The sequence below is a fragment of the Lygodium microphyllum genome, chromosome 22 (assembly GCF_053477565.2).
Source record: "Lygodium microphyllum isolate KBCC chromosome 22, Lygodium_microphyllum_v1.1.10, whole genome shotgun sequence".
NCBI lineage: Eukaryota > Viridiplantae > Streptophyta > Polypodiopsida > Schizaeales > Lygodiaceae > Lygodium > Lygodium microphyllum.
In genome coordinates this window covers 51,526,117-51,545,061 of record NC_141156.1, presented here as the reverse complement: position 1 = coordinate 51,545,061, position 18,945 = coordinate 51,526,117, and the positions used below count along the sequence as shown (strand labels likewise).

At 41.0% G+C, this 18,945-nt stretch overlaps 1 protein-coding gene and 1 pseudogene across 3 annotated transcripts in view; both read left to right on the top strand.

Moving 5' to 3' along the window:
* The first annotated feature begins 304 nt into the window (after window positions 1–304).
* Window positions 305–880, top strand: LOC148017144 (tubulin alpha-2 chain pseudogene; annotated as a pseudogene).
* A 3,574-nt stretch (window positions 881–4,454) lies between these two features.
* LOC148017142 (magnesium transporter MRS2-1-like) overlaps window positions 4,455–18,945 on the top strand; it is a 64,515-nt gene continuing 50,024 nt past the window's right edge. Inside the window, exons 1-2 of one of the 3 annotated variants that reach the window (XM_087662385.1) lie at window positions 4,457–5,676; window positions 5,761–5,831. In XM_087662385.1, coding sequence (XP_087518511.1) covers window positions 5,226–5,676; window positions 5,761–5,831 — 522 coding nt within the window. In that variant the 5' untranslated portion in view covers window positions 4,457–5,225. Of the gene's footprint in view, window positions 5,832–18,945 lie in introns of all 3 variants that reach the window. The other 2 variants (XM_087662386.1, XM_087662384.1) reach the window with 2 other exon arrangements.

Sequence of the window (18,945 nt, the reverse complement as noted above, 5' to 3'; positions counted from 1 at the left end):
TTTGTCTGTAGAAGCAACATTCAGTTGTCAGCAGGGAACTGAAGTCACAATGCAAGGAAATCCTCCTACTGTCATATCTGAAGGACAGTCTTTTTCACAGTCTTTAGCTCAGATTTGTCGTACCATGCAGCATTGCGACCAAGAAAACCGAGAAAGTAGCAGGATCCATGATGAAATTATATTGTTGAGACAGGCTCTGCGAAGGCCAAGAAGGATGCTGCACTCATACTTGAAATGTGCTATAAAGCTTACAGAGAGTTCTAGTTATCTAGCTAGCAAATCACAGTTGTTAACTTGCTTGTAATCTGTCGATCTCTGCCTGGACCGGATCCACAAGTCGGCAGACAACTGCATGAGGCTTCAAGGCTTCCTAGTTTTCAACGCTGTTGGAGGTGGAATGGGATCAGGTCTCAGATCCTTGCTCTTTGAGCAACTTTCTATGGATTACGGCAAGAAGTCCAAGCTCGATTTCACCGTCTATCCATCTCCTCAAGTGTCAACTTCTGTTGTAGAGCCTTACAACAGCATTTTGTCTACTCACTCTCTCTTGGAACACACTGATGTGGTTGTTCTGCTGGACAATGAGGCAATCTACGACATCTGCAGCAGGCACTCTTTGGACATCGACAGACCTACGTACACCAATTTGAACAAGCTTGTGTCACAGGTCACTTCGTCCCTGACAGCCTCCCTCCGTTTCAATGGAGCCCTGAATGTGAACGTGACCGAGTTCCAGACCAACCTGGTGCCATACCTGAGGATCCACTTCATGCTTTCATCCTACGCACCGGTCATCTCTGTGGAGAAGACGTACCACGAGCAGCTGTAAGTGGCGGAGATCGCGAACAACGCATTCGAGCCGTCGTCGACGATAGTGTAGCACTGATCAGCTCCTCTGGATGACAGAGCTGTCTATAAGTGCCAGTGCGCACTTCATCAATTTCTACCACTCCGAGTGCGATATCTCGGCTACCTCGTGGAGATCCTTCTGCGAGTGGACATAGCCTTTCTTCTTTCTCCCGCCTTCTTCTTCGTCGTCATCCTGCGCTTCCTTCAAGGAAATATCTGCAAGCCTGAAAGGAAAAAGGCAACATACCTTTTGCAGCTCCCCTTCTGGTTCAATGCAAGGTGATCTAAGAACTGCAGGCACAGATAAAATGATGGCCTATGAGCCATAAGAGTACTCTCTGAAAAGCTTAGAGCATGGAGACTTAAGCTCTCAGGTCCCTGGGAGGCTGTGGTAGAAGCCTTTTGATCAATGGAGATGGGAGAGAAGAGATCTAGGGTGGTTTTCCTCCATGGAAGCTTGGCTCAAGCTTGAGAATGAAGAGAGAGAAGACTGTTCCTGAAAAGTAACTAGGACTTTCCCCTCTTCTACTCCATTTACCACTGTCTTTTAAGAAAATACCTTCAAAATTGGCCTAAAATGACCCACGACTTGCTAAATGTGGTGTTCCAGCCTCCAATCTTGGTCCAAGGACTCCATTAATGCTCCTGACTGTTGTCCTCTTAGTCCTTGACCTGTGGCTCTTCAGTGCTCCTCCATTTTTTGTGCATGTCACTATGTACCTAAAGCTTCTTGGATTTTAAAACTGAAAATGATGGTAACTGAGCATGTAAAGTAACTAAATGGATCAGAACTAGAGCTCTGATACCACTTGTCAGAGAGTGAACTAGAGAGAGAGAAAGAGGAGAGAGAAGACTGTGCAGAAGAGAGAGAAAGACTGCAATAAGAGAGGGAAGAAGAGTGACGAGGAGAGAGAAATACTAGATTTGGAGAGAGAAAGACAGGAAAGAGGGAGAAGCCATTGAAGCTGCGAGCAAGATGGGAGAGAAGGACTGTAATTGTATTAATGTGTCAAAAAGATATGAAAATTTACATGTCCTCTCCTTTTATACCAATGTCAGTGTGACATGGCATAATATCAATATTATTTACACTAAATCCTTATTCCCAGCTTCTTACATAACTTTAATTTGGAAAGGTAATGAGAGAGAGAGAGAGAGAGAGAGAGAGAGAGAGAGAGAGAGAGAGAGAGAGAGAGAGAGAGAGAGAGGAGGGAGCAAGGGATAAAATAAATGATTGATTGACTACGAATGTGTGTGGGTGGGTGGGTGCATATCTGTGTACACATGTGGATGTAATGAAGCATGTGCTACCCAACATTTTGAGATTACATTTGTGGTTGTAGACAATAACAAGGGGTATTAGAGGAAGGAAATAAACATAATTTGTAACACATTAAAATCAACCAAAATACCCTTACATATTTGTTAAACACACAATAGTTTGTCTTTTACAATTCCTTGTGATACCCCTACATATTTGTCAATCAATATATCAAACATACAATAGCTTGTTTTCAACAGTCTTCTTAACAAAAATATATTTAGTTAGGAATTCATACTAATAATAAAGTAGTATTAAGCATTGAAGAATATCTTGTGCCACCCCTTAAGAAAATGTTGAGCACATTAGTTCCCCATGCTCAACATCTTTGCCGTGGTACTTGTGCATGGATCTTTTGGGCTATTGTATATTTAGTAGTAATAACCTTCCAAGGCAAAATCTCATTGATAGCTTACTACGTTTTGTGCATTAGGCCGTTTCATGGTAGCTTCCACAAAGTGACAAGCGAAGTTGTTGTGCTACCATATGGCAACTTCGCTCAACAATCCATTTGTCTTCTTTCTCCTCTCCTCTTTTTCCTCTCTATTAGTAATTTTTTAATTTTCTCTTTCTCTCTCTCTCTCCCCAATTCCTTGTGTTTAATTTTCTCTCTCTGCCTTTTATTTTAGTTTATTTTCTCTCATCTCCTTGTTTTCTCTCTCTCTCTCTCTCTTATCCAATGTAAAATTCTCTCTCCTGTTCTTCTCTCCCCCCCTTTCCACTTTTCCTCTCTCTCTCTCTCTTCTTCTTCTCTCTCTCCCTCTCTTTCTTTTTCTTCTCTCCCTGCTTTGCTCCTCTCTCTCTCTCTCTCTCCTCTATCTCTTTTCTCTTTTTTTCTTTTTTCTTCTCTCTTTTCTTCTTTTTCTTCTTCTTCTCCATATCTCTCTCCCCTTTTCTTCTCCCCTCTCATTTCCTTCTCTCTCTCTCTCTCCTCTTTTTTCTATTTTTCTCTCCCTCTCTTTTAAATTTTATATTTCCTCTCTCTATAATTATCTCTATGTGTGCTCATATTCTATTTTTTTTTCTTTTTTTCTCCCTCCTCTTTCTTCTTTTTTTCTTCTCTTTCTCTCTCTCTTTTAGATTTTATATTTTCTCTCTATATAATTCTCTCCCTCTCTCTCAAAACATGTGAAAAATGATGTGAAAAAAATTTAAATAAATTTTTAAAAACATTTAATTAAAAAAGAGAGAAAAAGATAAGGAAGTTTAAATTGAAAAGTTGAATCTAACTCTAATATAATAAAGTATTTGTGAGCATTTCATTGCTTATTATCTATATCTTAAATATTTTCATTGCTCCTCACTTCCTATCATTGCATCACTTTACTTTTAGAAGAGATGCTTCATTGTATTTTCTTAAGGAAAAGCATGTTCATTCATATCCCTGTGCATGCATTGTACACTTAATCTTATTGAAGATTCCAATTTATTTACTTCTTATTACTCTATATCCTTGAGAGAATAGAATCATGCTCTACGATTTATATTGTTTATTGTACTTGCTTATCAACACTTTCTCAACATTGTAGATTTGTCCATTGGCCTTAAGCCTATTTAATAGTGGCACTAATATAGATAAGTAGGTCCAAAAGCCTTGTAAATGGTCTAGATATCAATTGGTTGAGATTATTTATTGCTTTCCATGAAGCATTAATGTCTCCAAAAGCAAGTTTTCCAATTCATGGCTATCTTGAACCTGTATTTGGAGTAGGTTGACACTGTGGATGGAGATTAGACTCGCAAACAAAGACATGAAGAACCTCCTTTGAGATTGAGAATGTTGAAAGAAATATTTACATTGATGGGGTCCAAAAGTCTCTATTAATGTTTGCAAATATTAATTTTGCAATTCATGTATAGCTTGAAGCTTTGTCGGGAATAGATAGCTTGGTCATTATGGATGGAGATAGTTGGATACATTGATGAACACTAGAAGGAACTCCTTGTATTTTGATATAGTTAATAAATTGAAGATACTAAAGTTTGGTCCCTTAGGCTTGCAAGGACCCATGTTGATGTGTTGAGCCGACATTGGCGGTTCATTATTCCTCTTGCCTAGATTGCATTTTCTTTCTCCTCTCCCATTATTTCGTTTTGTTCCGCGTCCACGTCACGTTTGCTCGTTCGTGGTAGGAGCCATTGCAAATTCTGAACTCATGCATGTCCGTGATACCTGGACTTTTTGCCTGCCCGCCCTGCGCAGGTCAATGGAGCAAGTTCAAACATGGCAACTGCCACGTGGCGGTCGCCACGGGCAGCTTGCCACCTACGACGACAACCAGGCCTCTTTCGCTGCCTGCAGCCCCTCTCCATCATCGGCCACGTTTGCCATCGCTGTGTCAATTCTAGTCTCCGTTTTCCTGGAACGCAGGACAAAGACATTTGCCCTTTGGTCTCGTTTCCTCTGCAGCACCGTCCATATCTTCCAACCGTGAAAGGGCAACGCCAACCTTCTCTTCAGCGTCGTAAAGAGCAAATCTCCGTATCGCACTTGCTCTCCAGCGTATGCCTCGTCAAATCAGTCACAGCAGCTTTCAGCCATGGCTCTTGCAAGAAGAATCGATGTCAGAAGCTGCTCCTCTGTCATCATCACTATCCGCTATTTAAGCACTCGGTAAAAAATTACCAGGCATGCCAGTAGCCGTTTATAAGCTTCTCCTCCCCCATTGAATGGTTGTGGCGGCAACTTTCGCTATTTAAGCACTCGGTAAATTACCCGGCATGCCAGTCGCCGTTTGCAGGACTTTTCCTCTTCCATTGAATGGTTATGGCGGCAATTTTCTCAGGCAGTGGAGCCTTGCAGTGCCGCAAGGTTTCATTCTCAGGGAATAACTGGTCATGGTCTCAGCGATGGAACATTTGATCTCCCAGGCCTCTCCATATGGTGAAAAAAGGGCCATCGTAGCCCCGTACTCAGTATCACTTGTTGCAGGCTTTGAGTGTCGTGATTATGTCTAATCCTTTGGCTCAGCTCTTGAAGCTTTGAGTCTCGTGATTATGTCTAACATTTTGGCTCAGCTCTTGGAGCTTTAGTTATTGGCAATATTTTCTCAGTATGGGAGACTTGAAAACTCGTCTTTTGAGGTCTCGTCCTGGCATGCAAGATGGTTCTCCAGGCCCTGGACGGACTCTCTTCCCTGCTCTAGACCTCAAAAAAAGAGGACACGGCATCCGATCATGGATCAGAATAGACAAAGACGGAGACTCTCAGGTATTGGAATTGGACAAATTCACTGTCATGAAGCGCTGCAATCTTCCTGCTCGGGACCTGCGCCTACTTGATCCGTTATTCGTATATCCTTCCACCATTCTAGGTAGAGAGAAGGCTATTGTTGTGAATTTGGAGCAAATTAGGTGTGTCATTACTGCAGAGGAGGTGCTTCTTCTCGACTCTTTGGATGCATGTGTGTTGCAGTATGTGGCTGAGTTGCAAAGAAGACTTGCAGTTAACAGTGAGGGCCACTCAGGTTTAACAAGACAAGTTTCAGACCACTTACATGCCTATGGTAAGCAAGGCGCTGGAGCTAGCAAATCTGCTTCTGGTTTTGCCTGGCATCGGCTTCCACATGATGGCAACTTGACATTCACAGATTATCTGCCTTTCGAATTCAGAGCATTGGAGGTGGCTTTGGAAGCAGCTTGCACATTTTTGGATAGTCAGGTAATGCTGAAAGCAGGCATTTTAGTAATGATAAGCATGCTCTGCACCTGAAAATTTATTGCGAGTTTAAGCATCCAAACTGACTCATAAGCAGGGATCATATCAAAGATTTGTTCATGATTGTGATCATACTTAATTGAGTTTTTCTAGGTCATTTGCATGTGTATGTGGCATTATTCTTCAAGGTTTTGTTTGAGCATCTCCCCTTACCACTCACGGTTTGAGTTGATGAACATTCAAGAGAAAACAGATAGATTTGAAGATGATTTGAATTTGTACATATGTGCATTTGTAGTGAAATTTTGTGAATCGTGATAAGCAAGGGTGGAAGTTGGTCTTCCTCTTTTGATTGTATATAGAATAGTGTACAATTGTTGCAGCTCCAGAAATTGAGTCTATATTAATTTGTAAAACTGATTGATCAGACTATGTTAAAGAAAAATGCATTGCTACTGCATGCTAGGTGTCATGAAGGAATCATTCACATATAGAGTCAGTCTTTATGCATATTGATGAGGAGGAAAAAGTTCACCTCCAAAAGGCTCATTATTTTGCATTTAGACCTGCTCAAGGAGCTTTACATATAGCAAATAGCTTTCCAAAATTTCAATCCAATAAGAAATTGATCACAAGTCCTGGCTGCATAGCTGCTTAAGGGTTTTTGCAGAAATCCAATATTTACTAATGATAACCATTATTTGTGTGCATATGTCATATGTTGTCACATTTTATGAGGCTGAAAGCTGTAAGAGTTATTATTATGAATGGGTGTTTTAGAGTCTCTTGGCAGCACTATGTAATCTGCCGTAAAGACATATGCAAATGAGGTAGTGGGTGCAAGCAGGATAGATCTCCTCAGGTCCTCTTGGATGGAATTTGATGAAAGGATCCCCGAATCCTGCATGGTCTATTGGTACCAACGAGGTAACTGGTCCTAGGGAGGAGGCCGGGGTATAGAAGATTTGTAGGTGGGTCAAGAGTGGGTAGTAGACCCGGCTCAGACGGCACTATCTTTGATGAAGTATGTGGAGGAATTGGCTCGGAGGCTAGTGTAGTGGACTGTACTATATCCCTCTTAAAAAAAAAAGGGTATCTCTCTGAGTAATCACCTTGGTTTTTCGAGGATTGAACAAGCAATAGGCTTTTGCCTTGGAGGAGTATCCTACAAAGATCAAGAGGGGATTGAGCTTTCCTATCTTATCATCATGTATGTGCATGTAAGCACGATAACTTGAAGACTTTGAAGTGGGAGATGAGAGGCCGCATGCCAAAGAATGCCTCAAAGGGGATCTTCTGAGAGTGATTGCCACAGTCAAAGCAGTCAGGCACCTATTGAGGATGTACATTGATGTGTTAACAACCTTAGTCCAAAGGTGTTCAAGAAGCTTTCCTACAAATAGCATGGAGCAGGCCATGTCTATCACAATTCAATTCTAATGCTCTATGACTTCATTTTGAGAAGAGCAATTGGTAGAGGTGACTTGGCGAGAGATGTCATCTTATGCAAGAACTTGAAAAACTTGTAGGAGGTAAACTCACCACCGCTATCACTCCTCATAGTTTTGATATGACATCCATTTTGATTTTGTACAAGATGCACCCATATAGAGAAGTATATGAAGGTGTCAAATTTATGCTTTAAGAAATATGCCTGCATGTACCTCGAACAGTCATCCACAATAAAAAAGTACAATGTACCATTAATGGGAGTGGTGGATGCTGGCCATCAAAGATCAACGTGAATAAATCTAAGGGCCACTGGTTGGGGGCCTCAACCATCTAATGGCAGGGAAGGCTCTCCACCATCTAATGGCATGATAGCCCTTAGGGAGCGTCATATCCAAGGTATTGTTAGCCGTTGGCTTGACACTACATTTACCCTTAGAATGGTGCATTACCTTAGTTATTACTATTTTCTATGTGAAGCAGCCTTTATATGTCTTATGAAGTTTACTGCCTCATGAAGTGCAGTTTTGGGGGCAGTTGAAAAAACGTGACCTGATGGGGCATTTTGTGTGTTCTTCTTGTGTATCTGATCACTGATGATGATCACGCCTGATGTATGATGTTTCTACCTAATTATGAAGAGGATCTGGCAGTTGGCGCCATCATGGCTGGAATCTTGATCTCGTTTGTAGCATGTCTTGTGTGATTCATTCTATGTTTTCTGATTAGTAGTGCTGAATACAGTGTATCTATGCTTTTATATGGTTAGTTTTGAGTTATTATGATTTCTGGGTGTGAGATTAGGTATTTGCTTCATGAAGTATTTCTCTGTTCTTTTATGTATTCTGCATAGAAAGGGCAGCAACACGTTGGCGATCCTGCCATTGCCTTCTTGGAACCTCTGTGTCGAAACATTATTCAGAATGATGAAGGTTAAGCCCAGATGTTCGCAGTTGCTGTATGAAGCAACAGTTTTCTGCGTGAAGCAGAAGTTTTCTGCATGAAGAATCAGAACTAGAATCAAGACAATTTAACACTCTTTATGTGGTTTTTATTTCTGGATGCTGAACCATAGTCGAAATATTTTTCTTTGATGATATATATCTGAAAATCTAGTTGCTTCTTGGGGCAGTGGTATATTGCTTCAAGCAGCATGATGCAGATTACAGGTTTAACTTTGCATTTCTTTACATATGTCAGCGAATTACCCATACCGATCAAATGTTATTCTAACCCGAAGCAAATCCAGAGAATTACGGGAGTTATTGGCAGGACAACAGAGGGAGTTATTGCAGAATGACAGCCGGGAAGCAGGAGGAATTGACACCCTGGATGAGGGGGAGTTTCCATCTTTTGGAGAGGAGTTCCAGGATGTTGGTACCTCTGCTGGTACCGCTACTGTGTATCATTCCCCTGCGTCGTCTACTGAATCTCCCTCAAGTTCCCCTGATGAAGCAAAAGGAGTACTTAACTTACAAGATCTTTCAACTCCTCCGGATCGTGCAGCACAGCGATTACAGCATTTGGTGCTAGGAAGTGCAGTCCTGTTAAGGAGACCAGTGGGTACTGCTAGGAAGTCTTTAACTTTTGATCCCTTACCCCCATTGAAGAAGAAGAAGTTCCGAATTATGAATCCTAATCCACCACTTAACCCTAAGGTTAGGGCATCTAAATTCTCAGGGAGGAGGAACGAAGACCCGGATTGTCATGTCGCTCAGTTCGAGACAAGGTGGGTGGCCAGTGGCTTCAACAATATGTTTGGGGATCAAGTTAAATTACAGTAGTTTGCTGCAACTTTCAAGGGTAAAGCTATGGATTGGTATAGTACTTATGATGCTGGATACTTTACCACATATGTTGACCTTAAAACCGCTTTCTTAAGTAGGTTTAGAAAGCATAAGACAGCTACTGATGTGTTGAAAAGGTTGAAGCAGATCAAGCAGAAGACAATGTTAGTGCAGGATTATGCACAGAAATTTAAAAATCTATTAAATAGGTTGAATCAGGAAGATAGACCTTCTATGGAGTTACAATACTCTTATTTTGTTAAGGGTTTGGACAAAGCTATTGCAACGGCAATTGCTAATGCAGAAATTGGAAATAATAATAGTATAGATCGGCTGGTTGAAGCAGCCCAGCGAGTGGAAAAGAGATTTGGTAAGAGTCGATCCAAGAAGAAGAGTAAACATGACTCTTCAGACGCTGACTCTGATGGTTCTGATTCAGAGGATAGTAGTGAGGAGGAAGATACTTCATCAGGCTCTGAGTCGGAAACCGAATCAAGTGACTCAGATGATGATCGAAGTAAGCGTAGACAGAAGAGATACAAAAAGAAATCCAGGAAAGATAAAACCTCTTCTAGGGATAGCAAGAAGGGGAAAGAGAAAGAGGAAAAAACGGCCTTGGAAAAAAGGTTGGAAAAGAAAATTAAGAAGCAACTGTTGGAGATGGGAGTATTGACAACTTCCAGAAGTGTAAAGTCATGTACCATTTGTCAAAAAGTGGGTCATGAGGCTAGAGAATGCTGGTATAATCCAGTTGTACGGAATGCAAGGCAGCAAACGGCATCTCCGGCGGCACCAGTTAACCAAATTGCACCTGAATTGGCACAGCAAACAGGATTTAGAGGCTTTGGTAGGAAGGGTCAATCACCTAAGCAATGGGGTACTGACCAGCCAAGGCAGTGGAATAATGTTCAACAGAGGCAGCGAGGACCTTGCTATTACTGTGGCAGGCAGGGACACATGTCTGGACCTAACTGTGAGTTATGGGTACGCCATAGGGCTGAAAGGGGAATGCAGACCGGGGAGCAGCAAGAAATGCAACCGGTAGGACTACCCCGTGGACAGCAACCATCGGCACCCGGAGCAGTAGTCCTAGTAGAGTTACCTGCAGAAGTCATGGAGAGTGAGGCAGTAAGTCATCAAAAGAACCAGCAAGTTTGTGAAGCTATACAGAAAGAAGTGCTATGTAAGGGTGTGTTAAATGTTACTAAGCATGGTTTGGAGCCGCAGGTGAGCTGTGATTGTTCAAATTGCATAGTTGTGGAAGATTGCCCGGATGAGACAGCAGTTTTGGCCATTACCAGAGCAAAAGGTAAGCAAAAGATTAATTGGGAAGATCAAGAAAAGGCTAGGGAAGTGGCTTCCAATGAAGTTATGAAGTTGCAGAAAAAACAGACTTCAAAACAGCTTAAAGTTGCAGAATTGCCTTATGAAGTTCAAGACAGTCAGCTGCTTCATGAGGAAAATCAGAAGGATATGTTTGTGTCAGGAATGCAGTTCAGTAAACACTCACAAAGTTTGAAGCCTTATGAGGCATTGCATGGTTCTCATGAGTTGTTTGCTGCACTAGCCAAATCTTCATTACAGTTGACTTTGGAACAAATCCTTGATTTAATTCCAGGGTTTAAAGAGAAGCTTTTAGCTAAGATTATGTAAAATCAGGATGCAAACTGTTTGCCCCATGAAGCAGGACAGCGACTTCATGGAGCAGAGTAGTGATTTCATGCAGCAGAATAGTAATTTGGTGGTGGAAAGTAATGTTACTTCTAAGGGAAGTAAAAACAGTGATTTGGGAACACTTAAAGACCAAAAGAAGCCTTCTTTGGATGCAGAGGAGGATTTAGACAAAGTGAGTCAGCAAGCTATTATAGATGCAGAGCTGAAATATGAGTATACCATGCATAAGTCAGCTAGAGTCTTTGAGGATGATGTCCAAGAAGTGTATTTGGAAGCTGAAATAGGTTCTAAGCCGATAAAGGTGAGTATTTTCATTGAGGAAGATTTCAAACAGCAATTAATTAAGTTGTGTAAGGACTTTCAGGATATTTTTGCTTGGGAATATACGGATATGAAGGGCTTTGATCCAAAGGTGTGTCAGCATAGAATTAATTTAAAGGCAGATGCAAAGCCGGTTATGCGGAAACGGTATCGTATGAATCCTAATTATGCTAAACAGGTGAAGGAAGAGATTGACAAACTTTTTCGAGTGGGTTTTATCCGCCCTGTTAATGAAGTGACTTGGTTGCCACCAATTGTGGTGGTGCCTAAGAAGAATGGCAAAATACGGGTTTGTGTAGATTATAGAAAGTTGAATGCAGCAACTATTACTGACCCATTCCCTCTTCCATTCACGGATTCTTTATTGGATGATGTGGCGGGCCATGAGATTTATAGTTTTTTGGATGGTTTCTCTAGCTATAATCAGATTCGTATGCATCCGGAAGATATGGATAAGACAGCTTTTGTAACCGAATGGGGTGTTTTTGTGAGTACTGTCATGAATTTTGGTTTGAAGAATGGACCCCTAGAATTTCAGGGTGCAGCTCATAAAACCTTTGATCCTTATCTTACATCTTTTATGAGGGTCTTCATAGATGATTTTTGTGTATTTGGTAAGAAAGTGGATCATTTGCAGCATCTTAGACTTTGTTTTGAAAGATGCCGTCAATTTGGCATGTCCCTTAAACCTTTCAAATCTGTTTTTGCTGCTAAAAGAGGAGTTCTGTTGGGGCATATTATTTCAAAAGAGGGTATGGCTATTGATTCAAGGAAGATTCAAGCAGTTTAGAAGGTTGTAGTACCTACAATAGTTCAAGAAGTGATGCGCTTTGTGGGGTAGGTCAAATGGCATAGCAGGTATTTGAGGTATCTAGCTCATATTTGTGCTCCACTAACATTGTTAACCAAGAAAGGGGTTCAGTTTGTGTGGAGGCATGACTAGAATAAAGCTTTTGCTATATTGAAAAAGATGCTGGTTGTAGCACCAATTTTGCAACCACCACAATGGGATATTCCGTTTCATGTATTTGTCGATGCATCTGATATTGCAGTAGGTGCAGTCTTGATGCAGGAAAGGGTTGCTGGTTGGTTCAGACCTGTCTATTATGCAAGCAGACGGCTTACAATAGCTGAGAAGAATTATACTGTTACTGAACGGGAAGCTTTGGGGATGATCTTTGCATTGCAAAAATTTAGACATTACTTGTTGGGGAACCAAGTTATTTTTCATGTGGATCATCAGGCTTTGTTGTATCTTATTAACAAGCCACAACTTACAGGAAGATTGGCAAGGTGGATGTTATTATTGCAAGAGTTTGATTACAAAATAATACATACACCAGGTAAAGAGCATGCAGTGGCTGATTTTCTGAGTAGAACTGAGTCAGTGGACCCTGTATTGGGGGTGAATGATCAGTTGCCCGATGGAGAATTATTCAATGTTCAAGTAAGTCAATTTAATTCCTTCTATGATGAAATATTACAGTTCTTGCTTCATGGAGTGATGCCTCCAGATTTGTCTAGAGACCACCGTAGAAGATTGGCATTACAAAGCAGGAGTTATCAAGTTATTTTGGGAGTTTTTTTTACAGGAGAGGCATTGATAATGTGCTAAGAAGGTGTGTAACTGTTCAAGAGCAGCCTGCAGTTCTCCATGAAGCACATGCAGGAATAATTGGAGGGTATTTCTGTGGTCAGATTACAGCTAGAAAGGTTCTTCAAGCGGGATTGTGGTGGCCAACTGTGCTCAAAGATGCTCATCAATATGCTAAAGAATGCATTACTTGTATGAAGGAGGGTCAACCTCAATCTCGAGATCGAATGCAAGATCATCTAGTTTTACCTTTGGAACCATTTCAAAAGTGGGGTATTGATTTTGTGGGCCCCATCAAGCCAGCTGCTCGTCAGAGTAAGAATCAGTATATTCTGGTCTGTACCGATTATTGTACTAAGTGGGTTGAAGCCAAAGCATTACGGGATAATAAAGCGGCAAGTGTAGCTCAGTTTTTGTACTCTAATATCATGACCCGTTTTGGATGCCCCATAGAGTTGGTAAGTGATCGGGGTAAGCATTTTCTGAATGAAGTAATCAAAGAGCTTACTGCTAAGCATATGATCCTTCATAAGAAGTCTACACCTTATCACCCTCAGGCAAATGGACAAGCTGAAAGTTCAAATAAGACTTTACTCCGAATTCTTAAGAAAATTGTGGCTGATAACCATAAGGATTGGGATACAAAGTTAGATTCGGTGTTATGGTCCTTTCGTACAGCATATAAGGTGTCAACAGGCTTAACTCCTTTTAAGTCGGTTTATGGACTTGAGGCAGTTGTTCCCATGGAATTTTTGGTGCCTAGTTTGAGGATAGCGGTTGCTTATAGGTTGTGTCTGGAAGAATCACTTCATGATAGGCTCCTGAAGTTGTTCCAGTTAGAGGAAGATCGGATTATAGCTCACTACCTTCAAGGGGTGGTGCAGTCAAGAAGACAGGCATGGGTTAATAGGCATATTAAAAAGAAGATAATCAAAGAAGGGGATTTGGTTATGGTGTATAATTCATGGCTTGGGAAGCACCCAGGGAAGTTAAAGTTAAGGTACACCGGTCCCTATGAAGTTTTGAAAGATGTTGGTCAAGGCACTTTTGTGTTGACTACTTTACAGGGTGAAATTATTAAGCTTGTAGTGAATGGATTTAGATTAAGAAGGTTAGTTCAACCGGATTATGATAAGGTACTCTATGGAGTTGAACAAGAACCAGTTGCACTAAATTTGGTTCAAATTCCAGCACTGTTGCCTCATGGAGTAATCTGTGGCATCTTACCTCATGGAGCACTTTATGATTCTATGACTCTCATTATTGTTTTTAGGGTGTCCTGGCTTGGTTTTTGGCAAAAAGAACTACTTTTTTATGGTGAGCAATTAGCTGATGATGTTATCTTGTGTATCACTCGTGGTGAACATGAAAAAGTGAGGCAAACTTCAGTAGTGCTCTATGAAGTGCAATTTATTTGCCAATTGTTCTATCTCATTGTAAAGGTTCAATGGCACTACATGAAGTGGTGGCAATATATGATATTCAAAGTTGGCTCTTGGAATTTACTTTATGAGGATTATCTTTTTAAATTTCTTTGTTCTGCAATCATGATTGGGCAAAGTGGTATCATGGCCATGGAAAATTGTGCTTTGAAAAGATATCTACCTTTTAACTTGGGATGTTTATGTGATCGTTTAGAAGATCAACTGTCTTTAACTCCAGTTCTGTTGGTATTTTCACTGTGTGAACTTATCAAGTTTCAGTTGCATGAGGTGGGTTTGAAGCAACAAGACTCTCATGTTCAACTTAGGGGGAAGTACAAGTGGCAATCAATATGTTACCATGTCTGTGTTTTCAAGGAGTTTAACTCATGGTTAGGTAAGGCAAGTGGAAAAAGGGCAAATTATGGCTAAGAAGACTTGTGTGCTGTCGCCTGCGCCAATTCGGCAGCGTTTCTCTACGACTTCACGCCATCAAGCTTCATCGTTTTCTTCATCTCTTTTCATTCCTAATTCGCAGCAGGTCGTTCGCTGATGCAGCCATGGTGAAGACAAGACAAAAGAAGAATTCGAAGCTACCTGTTAAGAGGGCACGACAGCAGCCGAGAGCAGTCCAGGACCAGGATGATGACTCTACTGATAGTCCACCTGGCACAATGCCATCGAAAGTCAAGAATTCCACGCCAAAAACGCCTTCTGTTATGTGGAGTGAAGATGACGGTGAGTTGCCTACTCCTATGCTTGATTGCTCTATACTCATGGATACCAAAGAACCCAATACCAGGGGCTGGTTAATGCAAATTGGGTTGCTTGATTATGCGGAGCTACCATGGGAGGCTTGGGGAAATAATATACATGCTCAACAGCAGTTACTTATGATTCGAGAAAGTGGCAAAGTTAACGGAAGATTGGAGCTTACTCCTACTTTACTAGCACATGTTTTCTCTCTTGCGCTTAATGATCGGCCAAAGCATTGGCGGTGCACAGATGAAGCTATGCAGCAAGAGTTTGGGCTTCCTACAAGTGTTAGAAATTAGTATGTGTTAAGGCATGCAGATGCAAAGAGGAGGTTTTTCATCAAATGGTTCATGCAGCGGTTTTTATTGTTCATAAAGGCTGATGTAATAACAAAGGATACCTTTGGTATTTTATGGTATGCAGAAAATGTTGGGATTCCAAATTGGTCAGGAACTTTATATGACAAATTGATGCAGGAAGTTCATGTGCCAACAATTCGTAAGCAGCAGCAGAAAAGTAGGCTTGAACCTATGTTGGCTGGTCTATATGCTCATTTGCAGGTTGTATGTTCAACATTGCATCCATCACTTTGGGAATCTCTAAGTATGGACAAGGTTACTGCATTTAAAAGGCAGAAATTAGTGGATGGGATAATGGTTGACTGTTATGATAAAGATTTGTCTCATGATCATGCATTGAATGATCTTGAGAATGTTAAGTCAAAGGAGTTTGTGGATCCTTTGTTTATGACTTTTTCATCTCCTGAAGCTTCACATGCTAGTACTTTGGGATGCACTGTGCCTTTAGATATATAAGCATGGTTAAATGATGATGTCAAGAATGACAATGCTCGTGAAGATGTGCTCATTACAGGGGTTAAGAAGAAGGTTAGATTCTCCAAGTTGAAGATGGAGACTATGTCTATACCAAAGCACAGTGATGCTATGCAACAGCATATGGGTTTGTCTTATGACAGGGAAGTGATTCATGATGGATATGTTCCTCAAAGTCTTGGTGAAGCTTGCTCTTTGGTTATAGGTTACATCGGTTCATGAAGGATATGCATGCTAATGGTGCCGTTAAGTGTGGTGCAATCTTTGCAGGAGCAGTTAGAGTCCATGAAAACTAAAAGAGATTCTATGCAAGTTGAAATGGAAAAAATGAAGGAATTACATGAGAATGAGGTGGATGCTTTGAAAAGACAAATTGATGAGTATGCCGATATGTTGGTTAAATGTAAATTGTCTTCTGTTGCATTTAAGGAATGGACAGCTACTTCTGAGGATTCTAACTCTACTGACTCTAGGTCTTCACAGTTTCGTTATTACGTCTTTTGAGAAAAGTTTCCAGCTAACCGGGACCACCCTTCCGACGGACCCAAGTCACGTCCACTGCACTTTCCTTGATAGCTTTAGTTGTCTAATTAGGTCCTACCACATTTATGTGCGACATTTAAAATCAGCTTCATTAATTAAGCCTTTTAGGGCACAGAGTTTGTTCACGTAATTTACAACACATACACATACACAAAAACAAAACAAGTAGTCCTTTTATCAACATAGAGTTTGTTCACGTAATTTACAACGCTTATCATTGCATGTTGTTTTGATTGCCACCCAGATTTAACTCCACCTTACTTGTCTGTTGTGTTGAGTCCATCAGCTAACTCAACTATCACCCCCAAGTTCATGCATTATGTTTGTGCCTAGATTTCTAGCATACCTTCGTGATATAAATGAATATGTGCTTCCACAATCAATCGAAATTTTAAAGGGTTTACCGTTATAGGTTGATGGTGTTTGAATCACCAATATCTATTGATTTGGTCCCTTCTTGTTGAGAGAGGCATGAATTCTTGCTCTCTCCATGTCAGTTTCCAAGGTGGGACCTTCATCATCTTCTACTTCCTTGAGGCTTATGCCAACAACTCTTCCTCTAGCTGTGGCTGTCAGGCTCTAGTCGTTACGCAACTTGCGTTGGCGTTCATTCTGACAACAAGGATAAGTTTGGTGGTGAATTGGATTTGTTGGCTAAAGAAAATGCTAAGTTGAAGGCTGAAAGGGTATTATTGGATGCCCGTTTACAACCTCTTCTTAAAGTGGAAAAGCAAATCTTGAGAGATATGGAGGTTGATCTTGATGGCTCTATTTTTATGCAGCAAGATTTGGCATCAATGAGAACTACATTGACTTCCTTTATGCATGATCAGTGGGTTGGCATAGTTGCTAGAATGTCTCAAGTTATTTCTCGGCCATATGCAGTTTTGCAGCAGACATTTGTGTCTGAAAACATGGAGAAATTGATTCATGAGAAAGATATGTTAAAGGAAAAGTTGGATGGTATGTAGGTTGACTATCATAGGATGATGGATGTAGTGTCTGGATTGCAGAATGTTAAGCAAATTCAAGGTTCTGAAAATCTGTCTGTGGACGCAGTAGATATGGTCAAAGTTGATATTAATAATGTTTTGTAGGATATAAATCAGCAGATTAAGATTCAAGATCATATGGTGGATACAGTTCATGATATTGCATCTTTTGGATTGCAGGAGCATCATGTCCAGGAGCAATCTGTTACGGATTGCAATGATGCTCATGAGCCTCATAGTTCATAAGTTCTTTTGGTGTAGAACTGTCAGATCTGATTCTCTTTTTGTTCATCATACTTACATCATATTTGATATGTATGCCTCTAGGATTATGCCTTTATGTTTTCTTTTGACTGTCTTTTGAGGGGCTTATGCAACTGCAGTAGAGGGCTATAAGTATCCTACCTGAGAGGCTCTACTTATGGTTACTCTTTGTGGCTTACTTCACGGTGAAAGGCTGTGGGTAAGGCATAATCTTTTTCACTAGATATGTCGGGTTTTGGATAATGCATTTTGACTTCATCGATCATTCAAGGGTTGGAGTCATGGCTGTGCCAGCCATCCACCGGGCTGTGCCAGGTGTTAGCCGTTGGCTTGACACTACATATACCCTTAGAATGGTGCATTACCTTAGTTATTACTATTTTCTATGTGAAGCAGCCTTTATATGTCTTATGAAGTTTACTGCCTCATGAAGTGCAGTTTTGGGGGCAGTTGAAAAAACGTGACATGATGGGGCATTTTGTGTGTTCTTCTTGTCTATCTGATCACTGATGATGATCACGCCTGATGTATGATGTTTCTACCTAATTATGAAGAGGATCTGGCAGTTGGCGCCATCATGGCTGGAATCTTGATCTCGTTTGTAGCATGTCTTGTGTGATTCATTCTCTGTTTTCTGATTAGTAGTGCTGAATACAGTGTATCTATGCTTTCATATGGTTAGTTCTGAGTTACTATGATTTCTGGGTGTGAGATTAGGTATTTGCTTCATGAAGTATTTCTCTGTTCTTTTATGTATTCTGCATAGAAAGGGCAGCAACAGGTATCCAAAGTGAAAATGCCAGAGATGCTCATTGTTTGTAAGCTCCCATGTGGTGGCTAAAAGCTCGAAAATGGTGGAACTTAGAGTTCTTAGTAATTGGCTGCGAAAGAAATGGAGTCATCATATAGAGGTGAGTAGGTGTGACTTGTCATGAGCAATCACTAAACTAATCTGAGAGTCCACGATCTCAATCGTGGTTATAGTGAAGAAGATTGCTTGCCCCATTCGGTTATGGTATTGAACGGATAAAAGGTTCATGCCAAGCTGGGAGACATAGTAAACATTGTCCACTAGCGAAGCGAGATCTCGGCCCTTGTTAGTATCAAGCTTGATGCGACCTAGACCATGGATCTTGACTGAGGGGTTGTTTCCATATCAGACATTTCCAGCTGCAAGGACTTGGGAGACAAAAATATATTGGAGGGGGGTCATGTGATGGATGGCTTCACTATCCATTATCCAAACAGGTGAAGATATGCTTGGTTAGATAGAGTGGGCCCTTTTGGTTACCTCATCAAGAGGTAACTCTCAAACATGGACTAAGCGTGCATTCTCTGATGTCTCCACAAAGCAGGGGTGGGTGGTTTAGCAAACCAGTCATACATGCCCTTTGGAGTTGAGAATGAAACTGGCTATGATGGTTGACCGGTGGCAGTGTGTCTGAGTCCTCCACTGCCCTTGATTTTGATTGCCACCATCTTG